The following is a 17,029-nucleotide window of genomic DNA, read 5'->3' as shown; positions in this document are numbered from 1 at the left end:
AGCTCTGACTCCCTAATAAAAACCAACTGAGGACGTCCCTCAACGATTGTACAAGGCCTTGGTGAGACCACACTGTGCACAGTTTAGGGCTCTTTAGCAGAGGAAGGATCTTCTGATTATGGACAGAAAGTTTACCAGACTGATTCCTGAAGTTGACAGGACTGATGTATGAAGGCAGACTGGAGTTTGGAAGAATGAAGGGGGACTCTTATAGAATCCAATAAAATTCTACCAGGATTAGAGAGGGAGAAACTCAGAAAGGATGTTGCCGATTACTGGGAATTCGAGAACCAGGGGCTAGAATGTAAGAATACAGGGTAGGCCTCTTAGGTGTGAGATGAGGAGGAGTTTCTAGAGAGTAGTGAGCCTTTGGAATTCTCTGCCACAAAGGGGTTGAGGTGAAAACATTGAATGTTCTCAACAGGAAATTAGATTCAATTCTTATAGTTAAAGGGACCAAAGGTCAGGGGCAAATGTGGGAATCAGGAGACTGACTTGAAGGATTGACCATGATCATATTGAATGACAGAACATGCTCAAAGGGCCGAATGCCCACCTCCTCCTCCTATTTTTAATGGCTCCCTCATCGAAAAGAAAAACCTGTTGGTGCTTCATGGGGAGACAGGCTCACCCTGAACAGGGAGCCCACCTCTTGTTATCAAGCCCAAGGCCCTGTGAACATCTTCTCAACTGCCTCCTGCACTCGCCTCACTGCCTTCTACGATGACTGAGAGAACGCAGAGCGGAGAAATTCTGTCAGAAGTTGTGTGTGATTTAAATGCACCAGCTGGCAGACTGGGGAATAGAGAATCCAGGCTGCAGATGTAGAGGGGAGGTGCCAGCCATGGTCTGTTTAGCTCACACAAGTTTAAATATTGATAGTTCAGGCAGGAATAGCAGGAGCTGAGCTTCAAAGGACCAGTGACTCACTGGCGAAGAAAATAGGGCAAACGTCACTTAGAGACTTTGTGAGTCTCTCTGCTGCTGTACAGTCTACTCAGCCAGCACTCAACCAACAGTAATAAAGTGCCATATCATAGAACACAACTAAAGGAGTCGGCCATTCAGCCCATTGAGCTTATTTTGCTATTCAGTGAAATCATGCCTGATTTGTGGCTGAAATCCATATACCTTAAGATCTTAATCCCTTCAGGGCAGCACCTTGGCTCAGTGGTTAGCTTTGTTGTATTACAATGCCACATGCCCAGTTTCAATTCCACACTCGGGGAACTGTCTGTGTGGAGTTTGCACATCTTGGCCCCCTCTGTGTGCTCTGGTTTCCTCCCATAGTCCAAAAATAAGCAGTTTAGGTGGATTAGCCATGGGAAATGCAGGGTCCCAGAGAAAGGTTAGGCAGGTGGGCATGGGTGGGATGTCCTTTACAAGGTCAGTGATGAGCTGAATGGCCCTCTTCCACTCTGTGGGGATTCTATAATACTTAGCTTAACAAACGAAAATCTATCTCAGATTTGTAACCAACAACTGATCCAGCATCTGCTCCTGTTTCTAGAAGAGAGTTCTAAACCACGACCATCCTATGTGTATAGAAATGCTTCCTAACATCTCTCTTAAATGGTGTGGCCCTAATTTTCAGATTATGGCTCTAGTTCTAGAATTCCCAACCTGCGGAACTAGTCTGTCTTTACCTGGAATTATCACTATATATAATATGACAGCATACTGATGCTTTAGAGCATAGAACAGTACAGCACAGTACAGGCTCTTTGGCCCACAATGTTGTGCCAACCTGTTACCCTACTAAGATCAATCTACCCTGCATACCCTACATTTTACTATCCTCCATTTGCGTATCCAAGAGTCGCTTAAAAGCTTCTAATGTATCTGACTCCACATCTGGTTCACTACCTTTAGGGAAGGAAACTGCCATCCTTACCTGGTCTGGCCTACACATGACTCCAGACCCACAGCAATGTGGTTCAGCCTTAATAGTACAATTGGGCAGTAAATGTTGGACTAGCCAGCAACTCTCATATCCTATGAGTGAATTAAAAATTGTGCCTTTGATTGATAGACCATTAGCTTAAAAACTTATTTTCTGCCTACTCCCAAGGCAATGCGAGTCTGAACTATCACAGGGTCATAGAATTTTACAGTACACAAGGAGACCATTCTACCCATCGTATCTGTATTGGCTCCTGAAAGAGCTACCCAGCTAGTCCCACACTCGAGCCCTATGTCTGTGACCATCTATATTCATCATTTTCAAATATCTATCCAGTTCTCTTCTGAAACCGCCTTTGGAATCTGCCTCCATACTTTCTGAGGCAGTGCATTCTAAATCCTAACAATTCTCTGAGTAAAGAAGCTGCTTCTCATCTCGCTGTTAGCTCTTTTGGTAAATATCTTGAAATTGTAACGCCTACTTACTGACTTATCAATCTAGGCCATATTAATTCTCATACATCAGTTAAGACCAAGAAAGGGAAATTAATATTTGGGGTCCAGACTTACAACCCCTGAATTTTGTTTAATTCTTTTAGTTTCACAAGATGGTTGGGTACCATATGCAGGACCATCCCTAATCGCCCCTTTGAACTGAGGTACTTGCCAAATCACTTCAAAGTGCAGTTAAAGACCTGGAGTCACGTGTAGACCAGACACAGTGTGAAAGCAGGCCATTAGGCCCACTAAGTCCACTCTGGCCCTTCAAAGAGCATCCCACCTTTAGCCCACCCCTGTAAACTTGCATTTAGCACGGCCAATCCACCAAACCTGTCCATATTTGGATTGTTGGAGGAAAATCAGAGCACTCGGAAAAAGCCTATGCAGACACAGGTAGAATATGTAATCTCCACATAAACAGTCACCCAGGAGGGGAGTGGAACATGGGACCTGGGCACTGTGAGACAGCAGTGCTAACCACTGAGCCAACGTGCCACGTCATGAGACAAAGATGGCAGATTTCTTTCAGTAAAAGCCATGAATGAACCAGATGGGCTTTTATGGCAATCAATGATAGTTCCATAAACACTGTTACCAAAACTAGCTTCATGTTTCAGATTTATGAATTGACTTCAAATTCCAGTAGCCGCCGTGCTGAGATTCAAACACATGTCCCCAAATCACCCACCCAGCGTCCTGAGTTAGAGGCTATGTGTACCACCATCGAAATCTAATTGAGCAGAGAATGGAATCTGCAATCCTGTATCATGTTACACAATGGCAGGAGGCCCCAATGTGCCTTACAATCCAACATTCAAAGGAGTTCTGAGGAAGGGACCTGAAACGTTAACTCTGACTTTTTTTTTTCCCCGATGCTGCCAGACCTGCTGACCTTTTCCAGCAACTTCTGTTTTTGTTCCTGATTTATAGCATCCGCAGTTCTTTTGGGTTTTCTTTCAAAGAAGTGTATTTTTCAAGCAGGAGCAAATTACTGCAGATGCTGGAATCTGTACGGCAAAAACAAATACTAGAAATCCATGGCCCATTGTGATTTCCAGCATTTTTTTTTGTTTTATGTATATTTTTGATATGTAGTCACTTAGAAAATCCAGTGGCCAATTTGTGTTTGATACTATAATAAAAGTAATGCACTTACAAGGGTCACCATAATCCTTCCAGGCCTTAGAGCTGCTCTTTCAGAGAGTGACGTCTGGTGATGGTTTAACCTGAGAGCAAACGTCAGGCAAGTGGAGCGGTTGAGGAGGAGATGGTAACTTCCACGGTATCCTCAGCCCATTTGAGAATTCAGCTCACGATGTTGGTATCACTCTGCATTGCAAATCAGATAATTGCCACAAAGCTCGGCGCTGGGCCCACTGCTTTGCGTCACCTATATAAACAATTAGGATGTGAACATAGGAGGTATGGTTAGCATGTGACACTAAAATTGGAGGTGTAGTGGAGAGCTTAGAGGTTAGCTCAGAGCACAACGGGATCTTGATCAGATGGGCCAGTGAGCTGAGGAGTGGCACAAAGAGTTGAATTTAGAAAGATGTGAGGTACTGCATTTTGGAAAGGCAAATCAGGGCAGGACTTACACACTCAATGGTAAGATCTTGGAGAGTGTTGCTGGACAAAGACACCTTGGAGTGCAGGTTTATAGATCCTTGAAAGTGGAGTCGCAGGTGGATAGGATAGTGAAGAAGGTGTTTGGTATGCTTGCCTATATTGGTCAGTGACTATAAGAGTTGGGAGGTCATGTTGCGGCTGGACAGGATATTGGTTAGGACACTTTTGGAGCACTGTTTTCAATTCTAATCTCCTTGCTATATCAAAGATGATGTGAAACATGAAATGGTTCAGAAAAGATTTACAAGGATGTAGCCAGGGTTGGAGGGTTTGAGCTATGAGGACAGGCTGAATAGACTGAGGCTATTTTTCCCTGGAGCATTTGAGGCTGAGGGGTGACCTTGCAGAGGTTTATAACATCATGAGGTGCACGGATAGTGTAAATAGGCAAGATCTTTTCCCTGAGGTGGACCATAAGTTTAAGCTAAGAGAGAAAAAGTTTAAAAGGGATCTAAAAGACAATATTTTCACGCAGAGAGTGGTATGTGTATAGAATAAGCTAACGGGAAGTCGTGGAGTTTGATACAATTACAACATCTAAAGGACATCTAGATGGGCAAATGAATAAGAAGGGCTTAGAGGGATGTGAGACAAATGCTAACAAATGGGATTAGATTTATTGGGGGTATTGCATCAGCATGGAAGAGTTGGAACAGTGAGTCCATGCTGTATATCTGTACTACTGTGTGAGTTCAACTGGCTGTCTTTAATCATACAATGCAACGCGACAAATTAATATACAGTCTGTGTTAATTTTTTGTGATGTTAATTCTATTAATTTTAAAATGGAGAAAGTTATGGAGAAAGACAAAACTGGTCTACAGGTTCAAATTCTAAATTAGGGCAAGGTGAATTTTGATGGAATTAGACAGGAGCTTGCATGGGTTGAATGGAGTAGTTTGTTTGCAGGCAAAGGGATCTCCAGCAAGTGGGAGGCCTTTAAAAGTGTGATAGCTAGAGTTCAAGGTCGATATGTTCCTGTGAGGGTGAAGGGCAAGGTTGGCAGGAGTAGGGAACCTGGATGACAAAATATATTGAGGCTTTGACCAGAAAAGAGGAGGCATGGCTCAGGTACAGGCAGCTGGGATCAAGGGAATTCCTGGAGGTATATAGAGGATACAGGATTTTACTGAAGAAGGAAATCAGGCGGGCAAAAAGGGGGCATGAGATTAGGGTGAATCCAAAATTATTTAAGTATATTAGAGGAAAAAGAATAACTACAGACAGAAAATAGGACCCTCAAGGACCAAAGTGGACATGTATGTGTGGAACTGCAGGAGATGGGCGAGGTCCTCAATGAATATTTCTCCTCTGTGTTTACTGTGGGGAAAGACATGAAGACTTTGGAAACTTGGGGAAGTTAGTGGCTATATCTTGGGGACAGTCCATGTCACAGTCAAGGAGGCGTTGAAAGTATTAGAATGTATGAAGGTGGATAAATCACTTAGTCCAGACCAGATATATCTAAGGACCCTGCAAGAAGCTAGAGAAGAAATTGGGGACAGGGGTGTTGGCTGATATATTTGCATCATTGTTAGCCACAAGTGAGGTCTCGCAAGACCTCGAGGGGGCGCACCAAAAGTTTAGCAGGCTGATCCCAGGGATGACAGGACTGTCATATGAGGAAAGATTGACCAGGTTAGGATTCTTTTCGCTAGAGTTCAGATGAATGAGGAGGGATCTCATCCAGACTTATAAAATTTTAAAGGACCGGACAGGGTAGATGCAGGGAGAATGTTCCCGATGGTCAATGTGTCCAGAGCCAGGGATCACAGTATGAAGATTCCGGGTAGATGATTTAGGGAGATGTGGAGACATTTTGTCACCCAAAGAGTGGCGAGACTGTGGAAATCATTACCACAGGAGGTAGGTCATACCAAAACATTGAATGTAATCAAGAGGCGGCTAGACATAGCACTTCAAGGAATGGGTCAAAGGGTATGCGGAGAAAGCAGGATTAGGGCTATTGTGTGGTACGATCAGGCATGATCATAATGAATGGTGGAGCAGGCTCAAAGGGCCAAATGGCCTCGCCTGCTCCTATCTTCTATGCTTCTATGACTGGAGGCTAGCGAATGCTGTGCCCTTATTCAAGAAGGGCTGCAAAGGAAAACCTGGGACTTATAGATCAGTAAGCTTAATATCTCAAGTTAATTGAGAAGATTCAGAGGGATAAGATATATATGCAATTGCAATGATGGTTTGATTAGTAGTATTCAGCATGGCTTTGTTTGTGGGAGATCATGCCTCACAAATTTGTAGAGTTCTTTGATGAAGTGGCCAGGAAGATTGTAGTCTATACGGATTACAGTAAGGCTTTTGATAAGGTTCCACATGGTAGGCTGCTTTAGAAGGTTAGAATGCATGGAATCCAGAGAGAGTTGACAAATAGGATACACAATTGGCTTGGTGGTACAAAGCATAGAGTAATAGTAGAAGGATGCTTGTCAGACTGGAGGCCTGTGACTAGCGGTGTTCCTCAGGGGTCAGTGCTGTGCCCATTGCTATTTGTTGCCTATTTCAATGATTTGGATGAGAATGTAGAAGGCATGATTGGTAAGTTTGCAAATGACACTAAAATAGGCAGTATTGTGGACAGTGAGAACAGTTATCAGACATTGTAGCAGGATCTTGATCAGCTGGGGAAGTGGGCGAAGAAATGGCAAATGGAGTTTAATATATTGCATTAGGTATTGCATTTAGAACGTAAAATCAAGGTAGGAGTTTCATGCTGAATGGTAGGGCCTTAAGGAGTGTAGTAGAACAGAGGAACTTTGGAGTTCAGGTGCACACTTCTCTGAACGTGGAGTCACAGGTAGACAGGGCAATGAAGAAGGCTTTTGGCACACCTACCTTCATCAGTCAGGGCATTGAGTGTAGAAGTTGGGGAGTTATGTTGCAGTTGTACAGGAGATTGGTGAGGCCGCAGTTGGAGTATTTTATTCAGTTTTGGTCACCTTGCTGTAGGAAGGATGTTATTAAACTGGAAAGAGTGCAGAAGAAATGTACAAAGATGTTGCCAGGACTCAAGGGACTGAATTATAGGGAGAAGTTGGACAAGCTAGGATGTTTTTCTTTAGAGGAGACTGAAGGGTGATCTTATGGAAGTGTATAAAATCATGAGAGGCATGGATAGAATGAATGCATTCAGTCTTTTTCCCAGGTTTGGGATTCGAGTACGAGATGGCATCAGTTTAAGGTAAGAGGGGAAAGTATATATGGGGACCTGAGGGACAACATTTTTACAGAAGGTGGTATACAAATGGAATGAGCTGCCAGTAGAAGTGTTGGTATGAAAGGTTTAGAAGGATATGGGCCATGCACTGGGAAATGGGGTTAGTGTGGATGGACCAGTTTTGGGCTGAAGGGCCAATCTCTGTGCTGTGGGATTCAAAACAAAAATTGAGGAATACATATTGACCAGGACACATGTGAGAAGTTCACCATTGTTTATTTAAAATAAAGTAATCTGTGATCCTCTATATCTTCCTAGAAAATCCCTTTAAATCCCAGGAGCATCTCTTTAAAACCTCATCTGAATGGTGTGTCTGACAGTGAAGCATTCCCTCAGCACTGAGCTATTTGCTCAGATCTCTCGAATGAGACTCGAGCCTGTAGATTACATCACTAAAACCTATCTGGTCAGAGCTGTGACGCAAATAAGCTCGGTATATCTGTATTGGTACATCTGGGCAGGCCATCAACTCACCAGCTAACAGTAACTTGTGTACACCCCAGACATTCAGCAAATATTGTCTGGGTTCCCGTTGTGTGACCACCTGTGCAGATGAGATTGGGTGAAGCAGGAATGCTGAAGGTGGCAAAAAGAGGTCACGTCCTTAACATAGTAAACCCCTCCCCCCAAATTAGTGCAGTATATAACCTGGGCATGAGGTGCCCTGCAGTCTGAGCTCTCATTTCACTGAGTGCAATGAACTGATGCATGATATAATAGTTCGCTAAAAATGTTTGTTACCATCAAGCTGCTTGAATCAAGAGTCAGTGCTTCTGTTTTCTATCTGTATGTGAGAGGAAGGTTAATTGAGGTTAGCTGAGGTGTTTGATCCAAGCAAACACTGAAATGATATCAACTGTGCTGTAGAATAGAATAAGTTGCATAATGATTGAAAGGATGTCAACCCAGAGGCCAAGCTCTTCTGGGAAGGGAAGATAATGATGCAAAACATGATAATGAAGTCTTCAGACATAGTAGGTCTTGAAGTCTTCTTTGTTTTTTTTTGCTATCAATCCTGGAGAGTTTGTTATGAGGTCCCATGGGTTTGAAAGCAAAGGGTCTGGTAAATGTGTCAGTGTAGATTGTTAAAGAGACATTGATGCCACAATAACATGTTTTGCAAAAAAGCCTCAGGATGAATGCAGAAAGTACAATGTCGTTTCTAACCGCATCTTGGTGGCGCAAATTTCATCTCTTCAAATTAACAAAAGCTGTGAAGTGCAACCTTCTCCCTCTGCAATTTGGCTTGCCTTATGTGACAAGTGGCCTGAGTTTTCTTCAGTCTTGGATAGAGTCAGGATTAATTCCTAGGCTGCACATGGTTAGCTAATCTCAACCAAGGCAGTGACTGACAAGTAAGTCATCTGATCTGTCCAGGCCACTGTGGTATTCAATAAAATAATGATTGATTTCATTGTGACCTTAACTCCACTTTTCCTTCTGCCCGCATACCTCACCCCCTCATTCAATAACATTTGGCCCCATTGTAAATCCAGAATCTGTCTTACCCTGTCTTGCATACATTCAATGACCAGCCTTAGTAATCTCTACAGAAGAGAATTCCAAACATTAGCCACTGTGAGAAGATATTACTCTCCAACTCTGTCTTAAATGGGAGGTCCCTTCTTTTGAAACTACATGCCCCCTAGCTCTAGGCTCCCACAAAAGGAGAAACATCATCTCCCATTTACCAAGTTCACCTCCATTAGAATCTTGGACCTTTCAATAACACCAATCCTCGCTCTTCTAAATATCAAATGCCCAATTTGCTCATAACACAACTGTTTTATTCCAACAATCCATCCAGCAAGTCTTTGAAAGAACAGCTCTCGATGTAAAATTATCCCACTTTAAATGAGGAGATTGAAACTGCCCACGTAGGCTCAATATACCCAATATTCACAATGGACAGTATGCAGGGCCATTGCTGAGGATAAATAAAATTAAGATCCAAGTATCTGTAAGTGCGATAATTAGTTTTAAAACGAACCACTACTTTAATCCCTCAACAACATAATCCCTCATAGACATAAGTATGTCGGCCTGTTGCCTCATATCAAACATTTCATTACCACTTGGGGCCTGCATTCAAACTATGAATTGACAGGCAGTGCACAATGCTCAGTATTGGTCATTAACACATATAATCATATGGTGTAAGCCCTCAGGCTTATGTCAACAGAATGAAATAGTGATATTTTTGCTTAAATTGCTGACTATTTCTTCTGAAAGGGCAGGAAATTTAAATATCTTCGCAGATTGACAGCTTCAATGAACTTCAAAGTTCTCTTGACAGGTCCTTTGACAACTTAACAGTTCCAGTGAAGTTGACTGTTCAAATAAGTGTATCCACTTTCTTCCAGACATTCATGTCTCCTTTTGAAAGTTCATCTTTCTGTCCCAGATGTTTGATAGACAGGTTTTCTTTATGAATTCAGCGCCTCTTAAACAGGTATTGGCAAGCATTGAATGCAATTGAGGAACAATCTCACCAACACGTGCAGAACATACTCAAAGGGACTGAATGGCCCGATGCTGACAGCTCACATGAGAAATGGGGATGGGGGAGGAGAAAGGGATGAGATGAACAATAAAGTCAACAACCTTGTGTGGATTTAAAACATCCAGCCCATTCTATACCTGGTGTTCTCCAGAGTTTGTGGGCAAAATACAGCCTGGTTCAGTGATGAGTGTGATGACAGCTGTAATGCACCAATCATCAAAAAGATGCACATTCAGTCTGACTTTTGCTTGGTTATGCCTTTTATTTTAAAGCTTGCAGTGTTTATATCTTTTAGCTCTTCTTTGCCCAAGGTTATTTGCCCCTATTTTAAGCCAAGCAGCAAATAATCAATGTATTTCTCATCTTCCAACCCACATTCCCTCAAAGGTGCCAGAGGCAACTCTTTGCTTATCTTATAGAATCAAACAAAGAACTGAAGAGACTGGAAACCAAAAATTGCCTGAAAAGCTCAGCAGGTCTAGCAGCATCTGTGAAGAGAAAACAGGGTGATTGGCTAATCGTATCAGAGATAATAGGAACTGCAGATCCTGGAGAATCCGAGATAACACGGTGTGGAGCTGGATGAACACAGCTGGCCAAGCAGCATCTCAGGAGCAGGAAGGCTGACGTTTCGGGCCTAGAGAAGGGTCTAAGCCTGAAATGCCAGCTTTTATCTATGATCGGCTAATCATAATTGTTTCCCAGCAACATTGATTCCAGTCCTCCTAAAACTGAATGCTTAAACAAGTAAGAGTGCCAGTTGTAGCTCTTCTGTTTGGTGACATTTTAGCTTGAGGCAGTAGTCATTTATCAAACTTCTTTTGATCCCACGACCAGAACGTTTTGTTTCAAAATAAAATGGAACTATAATCACAGACAAAGTTTGGAAATCAATGCTGCTATTTTATTTGGAAGCCGGGTGAACAGCTAATGTTCTGGGCCTGTACCCATTGCACTGTGATATATGTGGATTCCTGTCACAAGATTTTGTATGGACTGTAAAGGCCCCCCAGCAAGAATTCAGAATGTGAATAAACTCTGCCAGGAGGCAATGGCCTAGTGGTATTATCGCTAGACTATTATTCCAGAGACCCAGGTAACATCCTGGGGGCCTGGGTTTGAATCCTTCCGCAGCAGATGGTAAAATTTGAGTCCAATAAATATCTGGAATTAAGAATCTAATGATGACCGTGAATCCTTTGTGGATTGTTAGGAAAAACCCACCTGGTTCACTATTGTCCCTTAGGGGAGGAAACTGCTATCCTTACCTGGTCTGGCCTACATGTGACTTCAGACCCACAACAATGTGGTTGACTCTTAGCTGCCCTCTGGGGATGGGCAATAAATGCTGCCTGGCCAGCAACGCCCTCATCCTGTGAATGCATAAGAGGCAAAAAAAAAGGTCTGGCTGACACATTCAGTATTGAGTATAGGACCTGAGACTTCTTCTTGTAGCTGTATAAGATGTTGGTGAGGCCTGTGTGTCGTTCTGGTTGCCGTACCGTACAAGGATGTTATTAAACTAGCTAGAGTGCAAAAGAGATTTACGAGGATGTCGCCTGGACTGGAGAGGATGGATAGGCTGAGACTTTTACCCTGGAGCACAGGAGACCTTATAAAGTCTAAATTATAAATTTCTAGTTAGATAGCTAACAGCTTTTCCCCAAGGTAAGGGAGCCTAAGCCTAGAGGTCATAGGCTTAAGGTCAGAAGAGAGAGATACAAAAGGATCCAGAGGGCAATTTTTTCACTTAGAAGTTGGTGAATGTCTGGAATGGGCTGCCGGGAGTAGTGGCGGAAGTGAGTACAATTTTGTCATTTAAGCAATATTTAGAAAAGTATATGGATGGGATAGGTGTGGAGGGATATGGACCAAATGCAGGAAAATTGGATTAGTTTAATTGTGAAAGCCGGGCAGCATGGGCAAGTTGGGCCAAAGGCCCTGTTTCCATGCTGTAGATCTGTATGACTCTGTGACTCTATTCAGATTCAGAAATGGGTTAGTTGTTTTCCCAGAGAAAATAGGAACGCAGATGCTGGAGAATCCAAGATAACAAAGTGTAGAGCTGGATGAACACAACAGGCCAAGCAGCATCTTAGGAGCACAAAAGCTGACATTTTGGGCCTGGACCCTTCATCAGAAAACTTTCTGATGAAGGGCCTAGGCCTGAAGCGTCAGCTTTTGTGCTCCTAAGATGCTGCTTGGCCTGCTGTGTTCATCCAGCTCCACACTTTGTTATCTTAGTTGTTTTCCCAGTTCATTTTCTTTTGAGGAACTACATATCATAAATGAAGCTCAGAGAAATTATGGGACTGCACCAATTGGATAGAAGAATGAAAGGTGAGACATATAAGATCCAAAGAAGACTTGATAGGATGAAAAATGGTCCCTCTAGAGCTAGGGAACACAGCTTTAGAATGAAAGGCTGCTTCCTTTCACAAAGAGATGAAGGTAAATCTTTCTTCTCCGTTGCTTTTTAGAAAAGTCAAGAGAAAGAGGTTTTATAGAATTCTCTCTCCAGAGGATAGTCGATGAAGATGAATATATTCATTCTATTCCATTCATTAATGGAATGTAGACGTCACTGGCCAGGCCAGCATTTATTGCCCATCCCTAACTGCCCAGAGGGCAGCTAAGAGTCAACCACATTGCTGTGGGTCTGGAGTCACATGTGGGCCAGACAAGATGAGGATGACAGCTTCCTTCCCTAAGGGAAGTAATGAGCCAGAATGTTTCTTTTTAAATCAACAATGGATTCATGATTATCATTAGACTCTTAATTTTTTTTGTATAGAATTGAATTGAAATTTCACCACCTGCCACTAGGCCATCACCTCCCTAGGGTAGAGTTACACAAATTTTTTACTTTCCAGATTTGACATTTTGGAGAAGTTGAGATTGTTTCTTTTCTTGAAGAGAAGGAAACACTGAGGAGATTTGATAGAAGTTTATACAGTTCTGAGGTGTATTGACAGAGAAGACAAGGATAAAACTGTTTCCGCTCATAAAAGGGTCAAAAACGAGAGGACATAGACTTAAAGTAACTTGCAAAAGAAGGAAATGTGATAAGTGAAAAATAGTTTTCAGACAGTGAGTGGTTGCGATAGGGAATGCAGTTCCTGGAGGTGTACTGGAGATAGGTTTAATCAAAGCATTCAAAAGCACAGTAGATGATATTTAAATAAAAATCATAGAATTCTGACACTGTGGAAACAGACCCCTTTGCACAACAAGTCCATATGGACCCTCAGAGCATCCCACCAAGACCCATCCCGCTGTAACCCACCTAATCTACACACTATGGACAATTTAGCATGGCCAATTCACCTAGCCTGCACATCTTTGGACTGTGGGAGGAAACCGGAGCACCCAGAGGAAACCCACACTGACATGGGGAGAATGTGCAAATTCCATGCAGACTAAGGCTGGAATTGAACCTGGGCCCCTGGTGCTGTGAGGCAGCAGTGCTAACCCGTGAGCCACTGTGCTGCCCCGATACGAAATTATTGGGAAAATTGGTCAATTCCTAATGGCCCTCTGACAATTAGGGATGGGCAATAAATGCTGGTCTAGCCAATGACACTTTTTGTATTCATTCATGGGATGAGGGCATTGCTGACCAGCCAGCATTTTTTTGCCCATCCCTAATTGCCCAGAGGGCAGTTTAGAGTCAATCAGATTGCTGTGGGTTTGGAATCGTATGTCAGCCAGACCAGGTAAGGATGACAGTTTCCTTCCCTCAAGGGCATTAGTGACCCAGATGGGTCTTTCTTGACAATCAGTTCATGGCCATCATGAGATTCTTAATTCCAGATATTTCATTGAATTCAAATTCCATCATCTGTCACGGTGGGATTTGAACCTGGGCCCTCAGAACATTACCAAGTCTTTGGATTAATAGAAGAGTGATAATATCACAAGACCATTACCTTCAGCCAGGCCACTATTGCACAGTCATTCTGTGCTTTCATGTCAGGCAAGGGAATCAAGCTTATGGTCGAGCTAGACAGGAAAGTGGTGCAGTTAGTAGTCAATCACATTGCTGTGGGTCTGGAGTTACATGTAAAGCAGGTGAAGATGGCAGATTTCCTTCCCTAAGGCTCACCAGTGAACCACAATTTCACAGTCACTGTTGAAACTGAGTCTGGTTTTCAGTTCCAGTAAAATATTGAATGAATGCAAATCTGCAGTGGTGGAATTTGAACTCATGTTTCAAGAGCATTATATGGGACCTCTGGGTTTCTGGCCCAGACAATATTGCAATCCACACCACTGCCTTCCTTCTGAATTCCTTGAAATTCCTCATCCTCAAGCCCTTAACCAGCTCCATTTTAATATTCTGATCAGTGATAATGGGAATTGCAGATGCTGGAGAATCCAAGATAATAAAGTGTGGGGCTGGATGAACACAGCAGGCCAAGCAGCATCTTAGGAGCACAAAAGCTGACATTTCGGGCCTAGACCCTTCATCAGAAAAACCCCTTTTCTGATGAATGGTCCAGGCCCGAAACGTCAGCTTTTGTGCTCCTAAGATGCTGCTTGGCCTGCTGTGTTGACCCAGCCCCACACTTTGTTATCTTCCATTTTAATATTATTTATGAAATCAGCCAACATCGCCTTTTTCAGAAAGGTATTCCAAATGTGTTATTTCAGCAAGAATCAGGAGAGAGAGATCTATTTAGGCTCATTTATCCATCTCTTAAATAAATCCTAATGTCTTCAGGAGAGATGGAGAAGTAAAAGAAGAATCTGACTATTAAATCACTGTTTTGTTGTGACTATGGCTTAAAGCTCCTTTAAATTGGCTTGTCAGAGCATTGAAAGAAAAGTTTACTCTGAAATCCAGTTTCCATTTACCTAGTAAATTAACCTCAACACACAAGAAAGTGTCACCATAATACCCATTGTCCGATTGATATATATTGTTTACAATGTGCTTATATTTTTAAAAGCAGGAGATTTTGTTTTGAAAAACCTGTTGGAAGGATTGTCTTCCACAACCAGACTTGGTTGGGTTGGTCGCAGCATGCATGAATGTTTGTATGATTGTGTGTGTGCGCTTTGAAATTCATTTTATTTGTTTCCAGGATTTGGGCCTCCCTGAATAATAACCGAAAGAGCTGTGTAGACTGTAATAAAGAAACAAATTGATGGAAAAGCTTTAGTAGGTCTGGCAGCATATGTGGAGAGAAATCAGAGTTAACTTTTTGGGTTTCTCAGGACTGCGAATGGTTGGATGGGTCATAATTGATTGCCCGTGCTCTAATTGCCCTTGAGATGGTGGTGATAAGCTGTGTTTGTAAACTATTGCAGGTCGCCTTTGACACCAGCAGACGCTTCTGTCTGTTTCCTCTCTTGTTAACTGTCTTCTTGTTTCTGATCTTCCTCTCCAAGGTCCCAGCACAACCTGCCAAGAAGACTCATGCATGAACTATGGGATATGCATCCAGCAGTGGGAAGGGTACACATGTGACTGCTCAATGACTTCGTATAGTGGCAGTCAGTGCAATGACCGTAAGTGAATGGTTTCTCTGAATTGTCCCACCGTTGCTGTCGGAACTCATTGTGCCTTTGTGGATTGCTTTTTTAATGGTTCATTGTAACGGGTTGTCGGGGGGCACGATACAACAGTCTAGCTCTGAGGTCTTGGGTGTGCTTGGTAGCTGAAGCTAGAAAGCAAGAGGCTTATCTGACATGGTTTATTTTTCTTTTCCTGGTGATTTGATGGTGGGTTGTGTCTTGTCGTGCACAAATATTGTCACAGTTTTCTGACTGAGTCAGTGCTCAATGTGTCTGCTAAGCAGTCTTATCTTAACATAACGAGCAACCAAAAGAAATCATAATTCTCTGAGTGAAGTGCATATTTCTTGGAATTTTACAATTAAATCTCTGATTGAAGTCTATTTGAGGAGGTAGAAAGGGTGGCCCTGTGATTTTCCTGGTGTAGGGGCTTGAAAATATCCAGCATGTCCTGCTTCCTCTGCATGAAGGAAGAGTTCCCAGCTCCTCTCAGCAAACGGAGTTTCAGGATGAGGATAATCTACGCTCATCTATTTGGCTTGATTGGAATGTGAAATCGTCCAGAAAGCTTTTGTATTTTCATCTGACGTTTGGAGGAAGGAAGCACTCGTGAAACATGACTGCCGTTTTCTGCTTGGGAGTGCTGATAGACTTAGACCCAAATAAAGATCGCATTATGCAAATAGACCCTTTGGTGCAGCCAATTGCTCCTCGTAATTATAGGTCATAAGGAGCCAGTGGTGAAAACCCCAAATGTTATCCTTTCCTCTATATCCTGTTATGTTCTAGTGATAACTGTTATCAGTAGGTGGTGATTGGCCACGATCCAGAATTGTTGGAGCAGAATAGAAAGGCTGAATGACCTACTCCTGTGTCCCTATTTTCCATCAAGCACCTTTCCATCAAGCATCTAGCAAACTACTTAGATTGACATGGGCTACAATTTTGCAAGAACTTTAGAGACAAGTAAAGAGGAGGGAGGACTTGCAAATGGTCAATGGACATACTGAGAAGGGAACCCAATGTTTTTATACCGGCTTGGAATATTTCCAAAGACAAGAACGTCCAAAAGCTGAGCCACTGCCTGACTGGAGCCGGGAAGCCAATTGACCTGATTAACTGAACAAAACCAAAGAATTGCAGATTCTGAAACTGGAATTCTGGAACCAGCAATTCTGGCAAGTTAGGTGGGGAAAGACATATTTAACATTTTGGGCCCAGTGACCTTTCTTCGGAACTGAAGGTAGCTCAAGAAAGGTGGGATATATGCTGAAGTCAGGGAGTGGTGTGGGGGCAGGGAATCGGCGATAGGATGCGGTAGGTGGAGGTGAAGCCCAGAGATAGAGAACAGCAGTTAGATAGATAAGGGGACAGATAATGGTGAGCCAGAGAGAAAGAAAAGCTGATAACGGGGGCCATAGAAGAAAGTGGGTTGGCTATGATGAAAACAGTCCGTGTAATGACAGGGCCAGGGGTGTGGGGCTGACTGAAGTACATGGGAGAAAGTGTTTAGCCCTAAAAGTATTGAACTTGAAACGGAGTCCTGAAGGTTGTGGGGTCCCCAAGTGGAAAATGAGATAGTAATTTGCTTGTACTTAACCCCACCACACTGCAGGACAACGAATGAACCTTTTTAAGAAATGGATTGCAGAAAAGGTAATTCGGTCTTTGTTCAAAAATTAATCTATCCAATACAATACTGGGGCAGGGCCCATCAGTCAGTTTTGGATGCGAGTAGC

The 17,029-nt window shown here is 42.8% G+C and overlaps 1 protein-coding gene across 28 annotated transcripts in view; it reads left to right on the top strand.

Moving 5' to 3' along the window:
• The window catches only part of nrxn3a (neurexin 3a), a 2,036,587-nt gene that overhangs the window by 888,484 nt on the left and 1,131,074 nt on the right, over positions 1 to 17,029 (top strand). For all 28 annotated transcript variants that reach the window (XR_007248249.2, XR_009446221.1, XR_009446220.1 and 25 more), the window contains one exon: positions 15,165 to 15,284. Coding sequence is in view for 24 of the 28 variants with exons in the window: in XM_059649000.1 (XP_059504983.1) it covers positions 15,165 to 15,284 (120 nt within the window). In the remaining 4 variants the exon portion in view is untranslated. The remainder of the gene's footprint in view (positions 1 to 15,164; positions 15,285 to 17,029) is intronic.

Source organism: Stegostoma tigrinum, chromosome 10 (genome assembly GCF_030684315.1).
Source record: "Stegostoma tigrinum isolate sSteTig4 chromosome 10, sSteTig4.hap1, whole genome shotgun sequence".
In the NCBI taxonomy this organism is placed as follows: Eukaryota; Metazoa; Chordata; class Chondrichthyes; order Orectolobiformes; family Stegostomatidae; genus Stegostoma; species Stegostoma tigrinum.
This window is presented reverse-complemented; position numbering and strand designations above follow the sequence as displayed.